Below are 17542 nucleotides of genomic sequence, written 5' to 3'. Positions count from 1 at the left end.
GGAGGTCTGTACGTGAGTCACCATCGTGTGTGATCAACAATCTGACATATATTTGGTAGGTCCCACCGCAGATCAGATCAATAATACTGACAGAATACCCCTTTAATAGGTGGAATAAAAGATAGCAGTAGCCGGCTGACAGCAGAGACATGTTTAAAGGGGTACTCCGGCACTAAGACATCTTATCCCCTATCCAAAGGATAGGGGATAAGATGCCTGATCGCGGGGGTCCCGCCTCTGGGGACCCCCGTGATCTTGCACGGAGCACCCCATTAAAATCAGTCCCTGGAGCGTGCTCGCTCTGGGTCTGATTACTGGTGATCACGGGGATGGAGCATTGTGATGTCACGGCTCCGCCCCCATGTGACGTCACGCGCCGCCCCCTCAATGCAAACCTATGTTAGGGGGGCGTGACAGCTGTCCGGGGACTGATTCTAACAGGGTGCTGCGTGCAAGATCGCGGGGGTCCCAAGTGGCGGGACCCCCGTGATCAGGCATCTTATCCCCTAACCTTTGGATAGGGGATAAGATGTCTTAGCGCCGGAGTACCCCTTTAAACAATATGTGCTTTCTCTGCACACTTTAAATTCTCAGCACTCTACCAGTTCATGTGAATACACCCCAAGGCATCTAACTATCAACATCATTTCATCGTAATAATAATTGCTTACTGAGAATGTACAAAACAAACTCAGTCAACATTGTTCTATTGAAATGTTCATTGTCCAAGTATTCCTATACAAGTTAATAGCTTCTACAAACCAGAATTCACATCTGGAAAATAGTGGTGTAAGTGCGATAGTTGTTTTGTTATTGTAAATGGAGTAAACAAAAAAAAACAAAAAAACCTCTAGCTTGGAATTAACCTTTAGACATTAGTCTTATCCAGAATGTACTGCTAGAGAAAAGGGTTTGCTGTTTTTTATGGCCTAAACCAATGTCTTATTGTCTCTCTCGTCCCAATGTAATAGGGTGATGTTTTAGGAGTGAAAAGTCAATATTGGTAAGTGGTTAAAAAAAGGCATCAGTTTGGGATCTGGAATAGTTTGGTGCTCACTATATCAACACTGCATAACTAGAGGAAATCTTTCTATATAACAACCAGTGTTATCTATGTTTAACGTGTCTGATAGAGAACAATGGCCCTTTAGCATAAAATACTTTTAATACAACAACGTCTAAAGAATAATTGTCTTATCTACACAATGACAGTGTGCTTGCATTTCTTTACTTTAGGGATATTACCACATCATAGGTCAAAATCATTCTAAGGGTATGTTAACACAGTTATAAAAACCATATGTAAGAACACTCTCCAGAACAGCTTGAGAATCAGCATTTAAAAAAAAAAAAAAAAAAAAAAAAAAAAAAAAAGTACAGGTATTTTTGGAGGCTTTTTATATGCATATTTTTAAAACTTCCACTGACTTCTCAAGTAGAACTGATTAGAATTGTTCTTTTTTATGGTGTTTGAACGTTTCCCTTAAAGTAATGGGAGCTGGAAACCACACATTTTTGCTAATTTTATTACCTGTGTAAACATACCCTAGTACCAGACAGAACGAATAAACAAGAGAAGAGGAGCCTTTAGATTATTATTATTTTTTATATAAAACCCTCACCCTAATACATATAGCTTTCTTATTGCAAACTGTACCGGCTTCAGCATGTTGTTTGACTTTAAATACCCCTGACAGGAAGTTGTGTAGTCCTCTCATTGTCAGTGTTGTCTCAGCAGCTACTGGGCTCCAGAGGTGAGGTTAAATCTTGTCTCTGAGCTCAAGCCCCACCCCGAGGGATGTCATCACCTCTGCCCAGCCCCTACAGCCTACTTCATCATCTCCCCATTATAGACATATAGCTTTATTGTGACATTTAAATCATTTATTGTGACATTTACTCCGCTGAAAACATCTTATCCCCTATCCAAAGGATAAGATGCTAGATCGTGGGGGTCCTGCCGCTGAGGACCACTGCTATCTCTGCTGCGGCACCCCTGTCATTCAGCACACGGAGCGATCTCCGCTCCATGCCTGACGATGCCGGCCGCCAAGCCCCCTCCATTCATGTCTATGAGAGGAGGCGTGACTGCTATGTACTAGCCGTCAGACCCCTCCCATAGACATAGAGGGGGCGTGGCATGATATCACAATCGCAGAAGCTGAAAGTCCGTCTTCCGGACACCGTTGCTGCCGGGACGGAGATCGCGGGGGTCCCTAGCAGTGAGACCTCCGCGATCTAACGTCTTATCTCCTATCATTTGGATAGGGGGATAAGATGTTTTCAGCGGAGTACCCCTTTAAGGAAGATTAAGGTGCGTTTACAGAATGCTGCCTTGTGCTGTAATATGGAAGCAAAAATTCACATGTAAAGCGGCTTGTGTGAAACTGGCTTCACGCTGTAAATTGAGTCTAGTCTTCTTTCTACTCACAGTGACCGTGGGACCTCCTGCAGAAGAACGGTAGCTCCAGTCTACGTTTATTAATTCAGAAGTTGAATCACTTGAGGAAAAGCCACACCATAGTTTAACGGATTCTCCCACAACACCATATACTTCAGAGTCCATTCGAATGTCTATACAGTCCACTCCAATAAAGCCTAAAAAAGGTACAAAGGTCAGTAGTATGAAGCCATCACATCCATCATAAATCACACATAATCGTGCTGCAGACTAACTAGTAAAAAAAAAAAAAAGACATGCACACCCATCTCAAGTGAATGGAATTGCAACCAAAGAGAGAAGCCATGATGCTGATGTGAACAGGCAAAGGCCCATATGGTAGTGACAGGCCACATTTGAATGGTCAGAGTTACTTTTAAAAAAAAATTAAAAACTTAGTTCTCGGCTTGTAGCAATTTTTGTTTCACTGTCCTATAGACTTATTATAGAGCAAACAAAGATCGTTACAAGTCAGGGAGTAAACTTCTTCCATCTCGTTCTTCTGAGACCCTAACTGATCAAAACGTTCTTCTGAGACCCTAACTGATCAAAAGTTTTTATTTTTTATTTATAAATGACAGGGACGCTTTAGAGAAATGAGATGGGTTTGTAAGCATGATCTGTGACCTGTGCAGAGGTCATTAAACAGGGAAGGCTCCATCTTCTGGTGTCCCCTTTGGCTTTTATTCAGTTCATATCACTTTCCAGTAGCTTCATCTTTATCATTACAGACAGAAAATGAAGTCTTAGCTTAGTTTTAGGTCTAGGAGCCATATTAAAAAATGAAATATGTTAACAACAAATATATTTTCAGCCCTGCTATAAAACATATAGGCTATGTTCTGCTCGATTACCATGTCCTGTGTATAAGACACTGAGATGGCTCGAAGAGCTAGCAAACTCACTTTTATTGGTTCATCAGATAGGCTGTGCAGGCCTACAAGTCATCTGTTGTTTGCAGCACATTTTCCCTTGTAAACAGAAGATGTGCTACCGACCTCACAAACAATCCGGTGATCATTCATGTGGCTGTTCACTCTCAATAATTGAGCTTTTTATTTTTTCAAAGAGAACGGATCGACTTGTACATAACTGATGGGCACTCGGGTGGGGCTGCCTGTGTATATCATGTATTTATCATGCAGCAAAAAGAACTACCGGTACACAATGCACAAAGATGAGCTGTGATTGGCTGATATGGGCAAAATGACTGTTTTGGTTTTTTATCAGATTGATAAAAAAATAAAAAATAAAACATATGGGCCCAGATTTATCAATCTGCCAAAAACCAAAAAACAGTCATTTTGCACATTGCAACCAATCACAGCTCAGATTTTAATATCTTCACAAGCTCAGGTAAAATGAAAGCTGAGCTGTGATTGGTTACTGTGGGTATAACCAGACTTTGTTGTTTTAGACAAATTAATAAATCTGGCCCATGCTGTTTACTGTGAATTTACAGGTAAAGCATCAGATTAATGGCAACATTATATATATTATATATATACACACACACACACACACACACACACACACACACACACACACACACACACACACACACACACACAGTATATACTCGAGTATAAGCCGAGTTTTTCAGCACGATTTTTCGTGCTGAAAACGCCCCCCTCAACTTATACTCGAGTGAACTCTCCACCTGTCAATCCCTTTCAGTGGTCTTCAACCTGCAGACCTCCAGATGTTGCAAAACTACAACTCCCAGCATGCCCTGGGAGTTGTAGTTTTGAAACATCTGGAGGTCCGCAGGTTGAAGACCACTGCCGGGATTTCGTCATCATCCAGACCCACCCCCCCCCCCCTCCTTTAGTTTTCTACTCACCTCCCCTCGGTGGGAAGGAAGGGTGAGCTGGTCCGGGCCATCTATGCTGCAGGGACTGTCCGGTGGGGAGGGTTAGTCATTCCAGGCTGTCCATCTTCACCGGGAGGCCCTCTTCTCCGCTCCGGGCCCGGACTGGTGACGTTGCCTTGACGACGACGCACAGGGACGTTCATGCGCAGGGACGTCCCTGTGCGTCGTCTTCAAGGAAACGTCACTAGTCCGGGGCCGGGCCCGGAGCAGAGAAGAGGGCCTCCCGGTGAAGATGGACAGCCCGGAATGACTAACCCTCCCCACCGGAAAGTCCCTGCACCATAGATGGCCCGGACCAGCTGAACCTTCCTTCCCACCGAGGGGAGGTGAGTAGAAAACTAAAGGAGGGGGGGGGGGCGGGGCGTCTGGATGATGACGAAGGCTGCAGTGGTCTTCAACCTGCGGACCTCCAGATGTTTCAAAACTACAGCAGATGGGCATGCTGGGAGTTGTAGTTTTGCAACATCTGGAGGTCCGCAGGTTGAAGACCACTGATGAAGGGATTGACAGGCGGGGATGATGTACTTTCCACCCTAGGCTTATAGTCGAGTCAATAACTTTTCCTGGGTTTTTGGGGTGAAATTAGGGGCCTTGGCTTATATTCGGGTGGCTTATACTCTAGTATATACGGTGTGTGTATATATATATATATATATATATATATATATATATATATATATACACACACACACACACATACATACATACATACATACACACACATACACACCCATAGGTTCACACGTCACCAATTTCTCTATAGTAAATCCAGCATGCATTTACCAGGAATTATTGTCAAATCCTGAATGTGTGAATGGGAGCTGAATAGATTTTCTGCAGCTGTAGCAGTGGTTTCGAATACAAAAAACTGTTTCAATGAAAACCACAATTGTTATTTTTATGGAACTTCCTGCTGACAGAACTCTGCTCCATTGGTTACAATATTTACTGTTTAGGTAAGAAAACATCCCCGTTATTAGTGTAAATATTACAATCCCAGAAATACCAATGTGGTAACGCAACAGCTAAAGATTTCCCACAATAAGGTACTAAATACAGGCACATTAAAGGTAAACGGAGAGCAGGTTAAGCCGCACTAACCTGAATGTATAGGTAGATAAGTACGGGCGACCCTAAGATAGATAAGTACAGGTAAACCATTTTTTACCGGGTGGAGATATTCATCTCGTTGCTAGTATGGTATTTTCTCCTTAAGGGTCTATTCACACGTACAGTATGATGCGCAGATTTCATGCGCAGGATTTCAAGCTGTGTTCAGTTTACTTGAAATCTGCAGAAGAAAATCCTGCGCATCAAATCTGCACAGAATACTGTACATGTGAATAGACCATAAAGGGGTAATCCAGGGTACTGAACTTTTTATACACTTATCCCCTATTTACGGATAGGGGATAAGTGTCTGATCGCTGGAGAGACCAACTGCTGAAACACAACACCACTTCCCCCAATCTCCTGTACGGGCCCGGGCTACTTACACATCCTTAGAGCAAAGCAGCCCCTACTTTTCTGGACAAACACAAGTGACGCTCTCTCAGCCAATCACTGGCCGCAGCCATTTCCTACATCAGCCTATGATTGGCTGAGCAGGCCGTCACTTGCGTTCGTCCAGGAAGGTGGGAGCCGGACAGCAAAGGACATGTAAGTAGCTGGGGCACGTGCAGGAGACCCACTGTGGTCAAACACTAATCCAAACAGGTGGGGTGTCTAAAAAGTTTAGTTCCCTGGACTACCCCTTCAACTGCACTGGAGGCAGCTGTTGCTGTATGTGCAAAGCACTCTGTTGATAACCCCGCCTCCTTCATAAATATTCATCTTTCTTCCTCAGCAGATCTATGAAGGGGGAAGGGTTATTGACGAAGAGGAGTGGTTATCACCTGCAGGAAATGTACATACAGAAGTAGCCGTCTCCAGTGACGTTAAGAATACATTACCATACAAGAGGAATCTCTCCTGAGTGGGAGCGGATTATGTTGCTGCTAACCAACAGAATTTCAGGTTCGAGTAGCAGTGTATTACTTATGTGTGAACTTACACTTAGGATGCATTCACGCACACCAGATTCACTGTGAATTTAAAGTTGCAGATTTTGCAATCAATTCTTATGTATTTTTGCCTGCTTTTTGAAATCCACAAATGAAAAGCAGCAATTGTGTATCCGGTGTGTGTAAATACACTCTTAAAGGGGTACTCCAGCCCTAATACATCTTATCCCGTATCCAAAGGATAGAGGATAAGATGTATGATCGCGGGGGTCCTGTCGCTGGGGACCCCCGCAATCTGTCATTCCGCACCCACTTTTGTGAGCTCTCCGCAATGCTGGAGGCTAAGAGTGTGAAGCATGACGACAACGGGCCAAAGGATCGTGACGTCATGACTCCGCCCCCTTGTGACATCACGCCCCTCCCATAGACTTGCATTGAGGGGGCGGGACATCACAATACTCCGGCCCTGTGGTCATCACGCTTCACACTCGGAGCCTCCAGCGATGCGGAGAGCTCACAAAGGTGGGTGAAGAATTACAGATTTCGGGGGTCCCCAGCAATCACACATCTTATCCCCTATCCTTTGGATAGGGGATAAGATATATTAGGGCCGGAGAACCCCTTTAAGGATTTATTTACACACAGCATTTTGTTCAGTATTTTTAACCAAAGCCAAATTTGCAACCAGAGAAAAAAAAAGGTGCAAATCTTTCTATTAGTTTTTCTGTGTGTTGGTTCGACTTAAAAATACTGACCAAAGTTCTGTGTGTGAACATAGCTTACATACAGTGAATCCACAGCAGACACTTTCCCAGTGAACTGAAAGGGTGAAAATCAACAAAATTATCTGATACGCTGCAAATGTAAAAGATGCATTGCAGGTATGTTAATGGAACTATGACACATTAAAGATAGTCATCAGGATTCTGGGCATACCTTTTTTATCTCTATGTCCTCTCCAATGCTGAGATATAAGCTTCTCTGCTATTATGCAAATGAGGCCCAAGTGCCCAGGGGGTGTTACAAGAGTCCAGGTAAGTCAATGTCCTCTTTATTTAGTGACTGTCAGTCAAACAGGAAAGGCTGATGCAAACGGGCGGTAATAAAGAGGACACGGGCAGGACTTACCTGGGCTCTCACTGCATCGGGGAGCCCCTCTGGGTTCATTTAAAGAATAACAAAAAGCCTTATATGGTTTCCTAGAAGTCCAGTTAGAGGCACACAGCACGTATTAACATTTGCTGGAATTGAGGGAAAGTCACTGAGAATATGTATTTATTGCACGAGTTTCTAAATAATCACATTTACACAAATTACTATTGTGCTATGGGCTGAAAAAAACTAAAACTAGTGGAGTTATGCTTTAAATGGCCACGCTCATTAAAACTAATTTTTGCTCTTGTACTGGTATTGTATAGTAAATAAAAAATCTTCCCAATGTACTTTAAAAAAAAAATGCCACTAGGTGTCTCCCTACTTGTCCAGAGTACATTTCCCCCCATCTCTTGCACAGACATTGGACTCCTGCTGGCCTGGCAGAAGTCCAAAATCAGGAAATGCAAAAGAGGAGGGTGTGTGTGTGTATAGCCTTAGCCAATCATAGCTCATCTCACATTGAACTGCTCTGGGCTGTGTGTAGCAGAGTGAGGGATGAAGTTCTCCCCTGTATGGCTTCAGATGATGTCACGCCTGCTGGGTAATGCCCCTTCCCAGTCTGTGAATCTGACAGACTGAGCAGAAAGTACAGAGCAATATCAAGGTAGAAAACGTAAAAATAATAAAAATAAAGGCAGGGGGTGGTTTATCATGATGGGGGCAGTGAACTGGGAGGATTATAAAAATTTAACAAGATCATGAGAGGTACTCTCTTAATTATTACACCCTAGAGGACATGTGATGTACATGGACGTCAGGGTGTCCTAGTACTTACTGCACAGCAACCATGAGTCTCCTGACAGGCGGACTGGGTAATGATGGCTGTTAACAGCAGTCAGGAATTCCCCCGCTAATGGTGAACTTTACACTGATGCTGCAATCAATACTGATCACAGCATCTAAGGTATTGGCAGGGCTTGGGCGGAGGGGACTCATCAGATCACCCACATCAAGATTGCAGGGGCCAAGGAGTCCTTACTTTATCAATGCTGCGATCCATAAGTCCGTTCTACCTTCTAGCAGGCTGTACAAATGGTTCACAGGTATTACTGATCAGTGCTATGCTGTGCTATATTTTAAAAAAAGTTTTGGTATTTTTTTACATTTTTTTTTTTTATGGGAATAAGTCCCTTCCCTAAATCACTAATTTTTCCCCTACTAATAAACTAAATAAAAATGTAAACGTATTTGGTATTGTTGCATGCAGAAGTGTCCAAACGAATATAATGTTAATAGTCCCGTATGGTGAACAGTGTAAACTATTTTTTTTTTTTTTTTACAGATTTGTAGTCACATTACATCCTAGAAAATAGAATAAAATGTGACCAACAAAATGCAATATATAAATCAATAAAAACTACAGATCATAATGCGAAAAATCCTGATCCTGATACAGCAACATACACAGAAAATTAAACATTATACGGATCAGAAGTTTTTTCTTTAAAAAAAAAAAAAAGTTGTACAATTATAGAAAAACCTGTCACCATGGGTATCTAATCTTACTGACCCAAAGAATAAAGATATCAATATGGACTTCACATGTAACTTGTCAAGAACCCATCACACAGTGTGGGAATTCACAGTAAAAATGAATTATATATATATATATATATATACACACACATATATACACACATACATACATACACATAGATATATATATATATATATATATATATATATATATATATATATATATACATACATACATATACACACACACACACACACACTGAACCAAAAAACACACTGACACAATGACATCTGTAATAATAAAATAGACCAATATCACAGCCAGGTTCATCAGATACAGAACTATTTCCTATGATATTCTATTATTTCTGTAGTCACAAAGTCCTAGGAACCATCCAGGATAAGTTCTGTAGTGATCACAGGTCTCCTCCACACTACAGAGCTCCGAGGTAAACACAGGCACAAGTGCTGGATATCTATGTATCTCCATATCATTGGATGTATCTATGGATAAAGCGGCACTTACCCAGGAGCAGCAGGAGCCAGCAGCCCCCGGTCCTCCGCCTCCGCCGCCGCTCCATGTCTCCTCGCCCCCTCTCCTCGGTCCGGTCCGGTCGGGCAGGTGAAACCAGTGACAACCGGAAGTGTGGAGCCGCCGCAGCAGCAGCCAATCCGGCGGAGCACAGGTGAGTCACGGCGCCACAGAGTAGTAGTCACCCTCGTCCTGCCCTCCGCTCCGTCATCACCGACCGAGAACAAACACAAAGTTATGTAACGTGAGGTGTGAACGAGAGACGACACTGCGGGGCGACTTGTACATCCGCGACATTGACGTGTACATCTGCGACATTTTTATTCTTCTTCAAATGATCTTTTATTACAGACATGTCCTGCTGTAGTTTTATGCTGTTTTGTGCGGTAGATTTCTCATATTTTTCGCTTGAAAAAAAAAAAAAGCCACATAAAGAATGTTTGTCTCCTACATGATGCTTAGGTTAGGTTCGCACTGTGTTAGGGCTTAGGTTAGGTTCACACTGTATTAGGGCTTAGGCTAGGTTCACACTGTATTAGGGCTTAGGTTAGGTTCACACTGTATTAGGGCTTAGGCTAGGTTCACACTGTGTAGGGCTTATGTTAGGTTCACACTGTGTTAGGGCTTAGGTTAGGTTCACACTGTATTAGGGCTTAGGTTAGGTTCACACTGTATTAGGGCTTAGGCTAGGTTCACACTGTATTAGGGCTTAGGTTAGGTTCACACTGTATTAGGGCTTAGGCTAGGTTCACACTGTGTAGGGCTTATGTTAGGTTCACTCTGTGTTAGGGCTTAGGTTAGGTTCACACTGTATTAGGGCTTAGGTTAGGTTCACACTGTATTAGGGCTTAGGTTAGGTTCACACTGTGTTAGGGCTTAGGTTAGGTTCACACTGTATTAGGGCTTAGGTTAGGTTCACACTGTATTAGGGCTTAGGTTAGGTTCACACTGTATTAGGGCTTAGGCCAGGTTCACACTGTATTAGGGCTTAGGCTAGGTTCACACTGTATTAGGGCTTAGGTTAGGTTCACACTGTATTAGGGCTTAGGCTAGGTTCACACTGTATTAGGGCTTAGGCTAGGTTCACACTGTATTAGGGCTTATGTTAGGTTCACACTGTGTTAGGGCTTAGGTTAGGTTCGCACTGTGTTAGGGCTTAGGTTAGGTTCACACTGTATTAGGGCTTAGGCTAGGTTCACACTGTATTAGGGCTTAGGTTAGGTTCACACTGTATTAGGGCTTAGGCTAGGTTCACACTGTGTAGGGTTTATGTTAGGTTCACACTGTGTTAGGGCTTAGGTTAGGTTCACACTGTATTAGGGCTTAGGTTAGGTTCACACTGTATTAGGGCTTAGGCTAGGTTCACACTGTATTAGGGCTTAGGCTAGGTTCACACTGTATTAGGGCTTAGGTTAGGTTCACACTGTATTAGGGCTTAGGCTAGGTTCACACTGTATTAGGGCTTAGGCTAGGTTCACACTGTATTAGGGCTTAGGTTAGGTTCACACTGTATTAGGACTTAGGTTAGGTTCACACTGTGTTGGGGCTTAGGTTAGATTCACACTGTATTAGGGCTTAGGTTAGGTTCACACTGTATTAGGGCTTAGGTTAGGTTCACACTGTATTAGGGCTTAGGTTAGGTTCACACTGTATTAGGGCTTAGGTTAGGTTCACACTGTGTTAGGGCTTAGGTTAGGTTCACACTGTATTAGGGCTTAGGTTAGGTTCACACTGTATTAGGGCTTAGGTTAGGTTCACACTGTATTAGGGCTTAGGCCAGGTTCACACTGTATTAGGGCTTAGGCTAGGTTCACACTGTATTAGGGCTTAGGTTAGGTTCACACTGTATTAGGGCTTAGGCTAGGTTCACACTGTATTAGGGCTTAGGCTAGGTTCACACTGTATTAGGGCTTATGTTAGGTTCACACTGTGTTAGGGCTTAGGTTAGGTTCGCACTGTGTTAGGGCTTAGGTTAGGTTCGCACTGTATTAGGGCTTAGGCTAGGTTCACACTGTATTAGGGCTTAGGTTAGGTTCACACTGTATTAGGGCTTAGGCTAGGTTCACACTGTGTAGGGCTTATGTTAGGTTCACACTGTGTTAGGGCTTAGGTTAGGTTCACACTGTATTAGGGCTTAGGTTAGGTTCACACTGTATTAGGGCTTAGGCTAGGTTCACACTGTATTAGGGCTTAGGTTAGGTTCACACTGTATTAGGGCTTAGGCTAGGTTCACACTGTGTAGGGCTTATGTTAGGTTCACACTGTGTTAGGGCTTAGGTTAGGTTCACACTGTATTAGGGCTTAGGTTAGGTTCACACTGTATTAGGGCTTAGGTTAGGTTCACACTGTGTTAGGGCTTAGGTTAGGTTCACACTGTATTAGGGCTTAGGTTAGGTTCACACTGTATTAGGGCTTAGGTTAGGTTCACACTGTATTAGGGCTTAGGCCAGGTTCACACTGTATTAGGGCTTAGGCTAGGTTCACACTGTATTAGGGCTTAGGTTAGGTTCACACTGTATTAGGGCTTAGGCTAGGTTCACACTGTATTAGGGCTTAGGCTAGGTTCACACTGTATTAGGGCTTAGGTTAGGTTCACACTGTATTAGGGCTTAGGTTAGGTTCACACTGTGTTAGGGCTTAGGCTAGGTTCACACTGTGTTAGGGCTTAGGTTAGGTTCACACTGTATTAGGGCTTAGGCTAGGTTCACACTGTATTAGGGCTTAGGTTAGGTTCACACTGTATTAGGGCTTAGGTTAGGTTCACACTGTATTAGGGCTTAGGTTAGGTTCACACTGTATTAGGGCTTAGGCCAGGTTCACACTGTATTAGGGCTTAGGCTAGGTTCACACTGTATTAGGGCTTAGGTTAGGTTCACACTGTATTAGGACTTAGGTTAGGTTCACACTGTGTTGGGGCTTAGGTTAGATTCACACTGTATTAGGGCTTAGGTTAGGTTCACACTGTATTAGGGCTTAGGTTAGGTTCACACTGTATTAGGGCTTAGGCTAGGTTCACACTGTATTAGGGCTTAGGCTAGGTTCACACTGTATTAGGGCTTAGGTTAGGTTCACACTGTATTAGGGCTTAGGTTAGGTTCACACTGTGTTAGGGCTTAGGTTAGGTTCACACTGTATTAGGGCTTAGGTTAGGTTCACACTGTATTAGGGCTTAGGTTAGGTTCACACTGTATTAGGGCTTAGGCCAGGTTCACACTGTATTAGGGCTTAGGCTAGGTTCACACTGTATTAGGGCTTAGGTTAGGTTCACACTGTATTAGGGCTTAGGCTAGGTTCACACTGTATTAGGGCTTAGGCTAGGTTCACACTGTATTAGGGCTTAGGTTAGGTTCACACTGTATTAGGGCTTAGGTTAGGTTCACACTGTGTTAGGGCTTAGGCTAGGTTCACACTGTGTTAGGGCTTAGGTTAGGTTCACACTGTATTAGGGCTTAGGCTAGGTTCACACTGTATTAGGGCTTAGGTTAGGTTCACACTGTATTAGGGCTTAGGCCAGGTTCACACTGTATTAGGGCTTAGGCTAGGTTCACACTGTATTAGGGCTTAGGTTAGGTTCACACTGTATTAGGACTTAGGTTAGGTTCACACTGTGTTGGGGCTTAGGTTAGATTCACACTGTATTAGGGCTTAGGTTAGGTTCACACTGTATTAGGGCTTAGGTTAGGTTCACACTGTATTAGGGCTTAGGCTAGGTTCACACTGTATTAGGGCTTAGGCTAGGTTCACACTGTATTAGGGCTTAGGTTAGGTTCACACTGTATTAGGGCTTAGGTTAGGTTCACACTGTGTTGGGGCTTAGGTTAGGTTCACACTGTGTTAGGGCTTAGGATAGGTTCACACTGTGTAGGGCTCAGGCTAGGTTCACACTGTGTTAGGGCTTAGGTTAGGTTCACACTGTGTTAGGGCTTAGGTTAGGTTCACACTGTGTTAGGGCTTAGGTTCACACTGTGTTAGGGCTTAGGTTAGGTTCACACTGTGTTAGGGCTTAGGTTAGGTTCACACTGTGTTAGGGCTTAGGTTCACACTGTGTTAGGGCTTCGGTTCACACTGTGTTAGGGCTTAGGTTAGGTTCACACTGTGTTAAGGCTTAGGTTAGGTTCACACTGTGTTAGGGCTTAGGATAGGTTCACACTGTGTTAGGGCTTAGGATAGGTTCACACTGTGTTAGGGCTTAGGTTAGGTTCCCACTGTGTTAGGGCTTAGGCTAGGTTCACACTGTGTTAGGGCTTAGGTTAGGTTCACACTGTGTAGGGCTCAGGCTAGGTTCACACTGTATTAGGGCTTAGGGTAGGTTCACACTGTATTAGGGCTTAGGTTAGGTTCACACTGTGTTGGGGCTTAGGTTAGGTTCACACTGTGTTAGGGCTTAGGATAGGTTCACACTGTGTTAGGGCTTAGGTTAGGTTCACACTGTGTTAGGGCTTAGGTTCACACTGTGTTAGGGCTTAGGTTAGGTTCACACTGTATTAGGGCTTAGGTTAGGTTCACACTGCTTCGGGGCTTAGGTTAGGTTCACACTGTGTTGGGGCTTAGGTTAGGTTCACACTGTGTTAGGGCTTAGGTTAGGTTCACACTGTGTTAGGGCTTAGGATAGGTTCACACTGTGTAGGGCTCAGGCTAGGTTCAGTGTGAACCTAGCCTGAGCCCTACACAGTGTGAACCTATCCTAAGCCCTAACACAGTGTGAACCTAACCTAAGCCCTAACACAGTGTGAACCTAACCTAAGCCCCAACACAGTGTGATAGGGCTTAGGTTAGGTTCACACTGTGTTAGGGCTTAGGTTAGGTTCACACTGTGTTAGGGCTTAGGATAGGTTCACACTGTGTAGGGCTTAGGTTAGGTTCACACTGTGTTAGGGCTTAGGTTAGGTTCACACTGTGTTAGGGCTTAGGTTCACACTGTGTTAGGGCTTAGGTTAGGTTCACACTGTGTTAGGGCTTAGGTTAGGTTCACACTGTGTTAGGGCTTAGGTTAGGTTCACACTGTGTTAGGGCTTAGGTTCACACTGTGTTAGGGCTTAGGTTAGGTTCACACTGTGTTAAGGCTTAGGTTAGGTTCACACTGTGTTAGGGCTTAGGATAGGTTCACACTGTGTTAGGGCTTAGGATAGGTTCACACTGTGTTAGGGCTTAGGTGAGGTTCCCACTGTGTTAGGGCTTAGGCTAGGTTCACACTGTGTTAGGGCTTAGGTTAGGTTCACACTGTGTAGGGCTCAGGCTAGGTTCACACTGTATTAGGGCTTAGGGTAGGTTCACACTGTATTAGGGCTTAGGTTAGGTTCACACTGTGTTGGGGCTTAGGTTAGGTTCACACTGTGTTAGGGCTTAGGATAGGTTCACACTGTGTTAGGGCTTAGGTTAGGTTCACACTGTGTTAGGGCTTAGGTTCACACTGTGTTAGGGCTTAGGTTAGGTTCACACTGTGTTAAGGCTTAGGTTAGGTTCACACTGTGTTAGGGCTTAGGATAGGTTCACACTGTGTTAGGGCTTAGGATAGGTTCACACTGTGTTAGGGCTTAGGTTAGGTTCCCACTGTGTTAGGGCTTAGGCTAGGTTCACACTGTGTTAGGGATTAGGTTAGGTTCACACTGTGTAGGGCTCAGGCTAGGTTCACACTGTATTAGGGCTTAGGGTAAGTTCACACTGTATTAGGGCTTAGGTTAGGTTCACACTGTGTTGGGGCTTAGGTTAGGTTCACACTGTGTTAGGGCTTAGGATAGGTTCACACTGTGTAGGGCTTAGGCTAGGTTCACACTGTGTTAGGGCTTAGGCTAGGTTCACACTGTGTTAGGGCTTAGGTCAGATTCACACTGTATTAGGGCTTAGGTCAGGTTCACACTGTTAGGGCTTAGGTTAGGTTCACACTGTGTTAGGGCTTAGGTTAGGTTCACACTGTGTTAGGGCTTAGGTTAGGTTCACACTGTGTTAGGGCTTAGGTTAGGTTCACACTGTGTAGGGCTTAGGTTAGGTTCACACTGTGTTAGGGCTTAGGTTAGGTTCACACTGTGTTAGGGCTTAGGCTAGGTTCACACTGTGTTAGGGCTTAGGTCAGATTCACACTGTATTAGGTCTTAGGTCAGGTTCACACTGTTAGGGCTTAGGTTAGGTTCACACTGTGTTAGGGCTTAGGTTAGGTTCACACTGTATTAGGACTTAGGTTAGGTTCACACTGTGTTGGGGCTTAGGTTAGATTCACACTGTATTAGGGCTTAGGTTAGGTTCACACTGTATTAGGGCTTAGGTTAGGTTCACACTGTATTAGGGCTTAGGTTAGGTTCACACTGTGTTAGGGCTTAGGCTAGGTTCACACTGTATTAGGGCTTAGGTTAGGTTCACACTGTATTAGGGCTTAGGTTAGGTTCACACTGTGTTGGGGCTTAGGTTAGGTTCACACTGTGTTAGGGCTTAGGATAGGTTCACACTGTGTAGGGCTCAGGCTAGGTTCACACTGTGTTAGGGCTTAGGTTAGGTTCACACTGTGTTAGGGCTTAGGTTAGGTTCACACTGTGTTAGGGCTTAGGTTCACACTGTGTTAGGGCTTAGGTTAGGTTCACACTGTGTTAGGGCTTAGGTTAGGTTCACACTGTGTTAGGGCTTAGGTTCACACTGTGTTAGGGCTTAGGTTCACACTGTGTTAGGGCTTAGGTTAGGTTCACACTGTGTTAAGGCTTAGGTTAGGTTCACACTGTGTTAGGGCTTAGGATAGGTTCACACTGTGTTAGGGCTTAGGATAGGTTCACACTGTGTTAGGGCTTAGGTTAGGTTCCCACTGTGTTAGGGCTTAGGCTAGGTTCACACTGTGTTAGGGCTTAGGTTAGGTTCACACTGTGTAGGGCTCAGGCTAGGTTCACACTGTATTAGGGCTTAGGGTAGGTTCACACTGTATTAGGGCTTAGGTTAGGTTCACACTGTGTTGGGGCTTAGGTTAGGTTCACACTGTGTTAGGGCTTAGGATAGGTTCACACTGTGTTAGGGCTTAGGTTAGGTTCACACTGTGTTAGGGCTTAGGTTCACACTGTGTTAGGGCTTAGGTTAGGTTCACACTGTATTAGGGCTTAGGTTAGGTTCACACTGTGTTGGGGCTTAGGTTAGGTTCACACTGTGTTGGGGCTTAGGTTAGGTTCACACTGTGTTAGGGCTTAGGTTAGGTTCACACTGTGTTAGGGCTTAGGATAGGTTCACACTGTGTAGGGCTCAGGCTAGGTTCAATGTGAACCTAGCCTGAGCCCTACACAGTGTGAACCTATCCTAAGCCCTAACACAGTGTGAACCTAACCTAAGCCCTAACACAGTGTGAACCTAACCTAAGCCCCAACACAGTGTGATAGGGCTTAGGTTAGGTTCACACTGTGTTAGGGCTTAGGTTAGGTTCACACTGTGTTAGGGCTTAGGATAGGTTCACACTGTGTAGGGCTTAGGTTAGGTTCACACTGTGTTAGGGCTTAGGTTAGGTTCACACTGTGTTAGGGCTTAGGTTCACACTGTGTTAGGGCTTAGGTTAGGTTCACACTGTGTTAGGGCTTAGGTTAGGTTCGCACTGTGTTAGGGCTTAGGTTAGGTTCACACTGTATTAGGGCTTAGGCTAGGTTCACACTGTATTAGGGCTTAGGTTAGGTTCACACTGTATTAGGGCTTAGGCTAGGTTCACACTGTGTAGGGCTTATGTTAGGTTCACACTGTGTTAGGGCTTAGGTTAGGTTCACACTGTATTAGGGCTTAGGTTAGGTTCACACTGTATTAGGGCTTAGGCTAGGTTCACACTGTATTAGGGCTTAGGTTAGGTTCACACTGTATTAGGGCTTAGGCTAGGTTCACACTGTGTAGGGCTTATGTTAGGTTCACTCTGTGTTAGGGCTTAGGTTAGGTTCACACTGTATTAGGGCTTAGGTTAGGTTCACACTGTATTAGGGCTTAGGTTAGGTTCACACTGTGTTAGGGCTTAGGTTAGGTTCACACTGTATTAGGGCTTAGGTTAGGTTCACACTGTATTAGGGCTTAGGTTAGGTTCACACTGTATTAGGGCTTAGGCCAGGTTCACACTGTAT

At 44.2% G+C, this 17542-nt stretch overlaps 1 protein-coding gene across 1 annotated transcript in view; it reads right to left on the bottom strand.

The window, feature by feature from the left end:
- LOC130293727 (myelin protein zero-like protein 3) overlaps positions 1-9666 on the bottom strand; it is a 29250-nt gene extending 19584 nt beyond the window's left edge. The window contains exons 1-2 of the mRNA XM_056542759.1: positions 9474-9666; positions 2432-2598 (exon numbers count right to left, since the gene is read on the bottom strand). Of these exons, the coding sequence (XP_056398734.1) occupies positions 2432-2598; positions 9474-9528 (222 nt within the window). The 5' untranslated portion in view covers positions 9529-9666. The remainder of the gene's footprint in view (positions 1-2431; positions 2599-9473) is intronic.
- Positions 9667-17542: the final 7876 nt, after the last annotated feature.

The sequence above is a fragment of the Hyla sarda genome, chromosome 10 (genome assembly GCF_029499605.1).
Source record: "Hyla sarda isolate aHylSar1 chromosome 10, aHylSar1.hap1, whole genome shotgun sequence".
NCBI lineage: Eukaryota > Metazoa > Chordata > Amphibia > Anura > Hylidae > Hyla > Hyla sarda.
The sequence above is the reverse complement of the archived record's forward strand: the minus strand, read 5'-3'. Positions and strand labels throughout refer to the sequence as shown.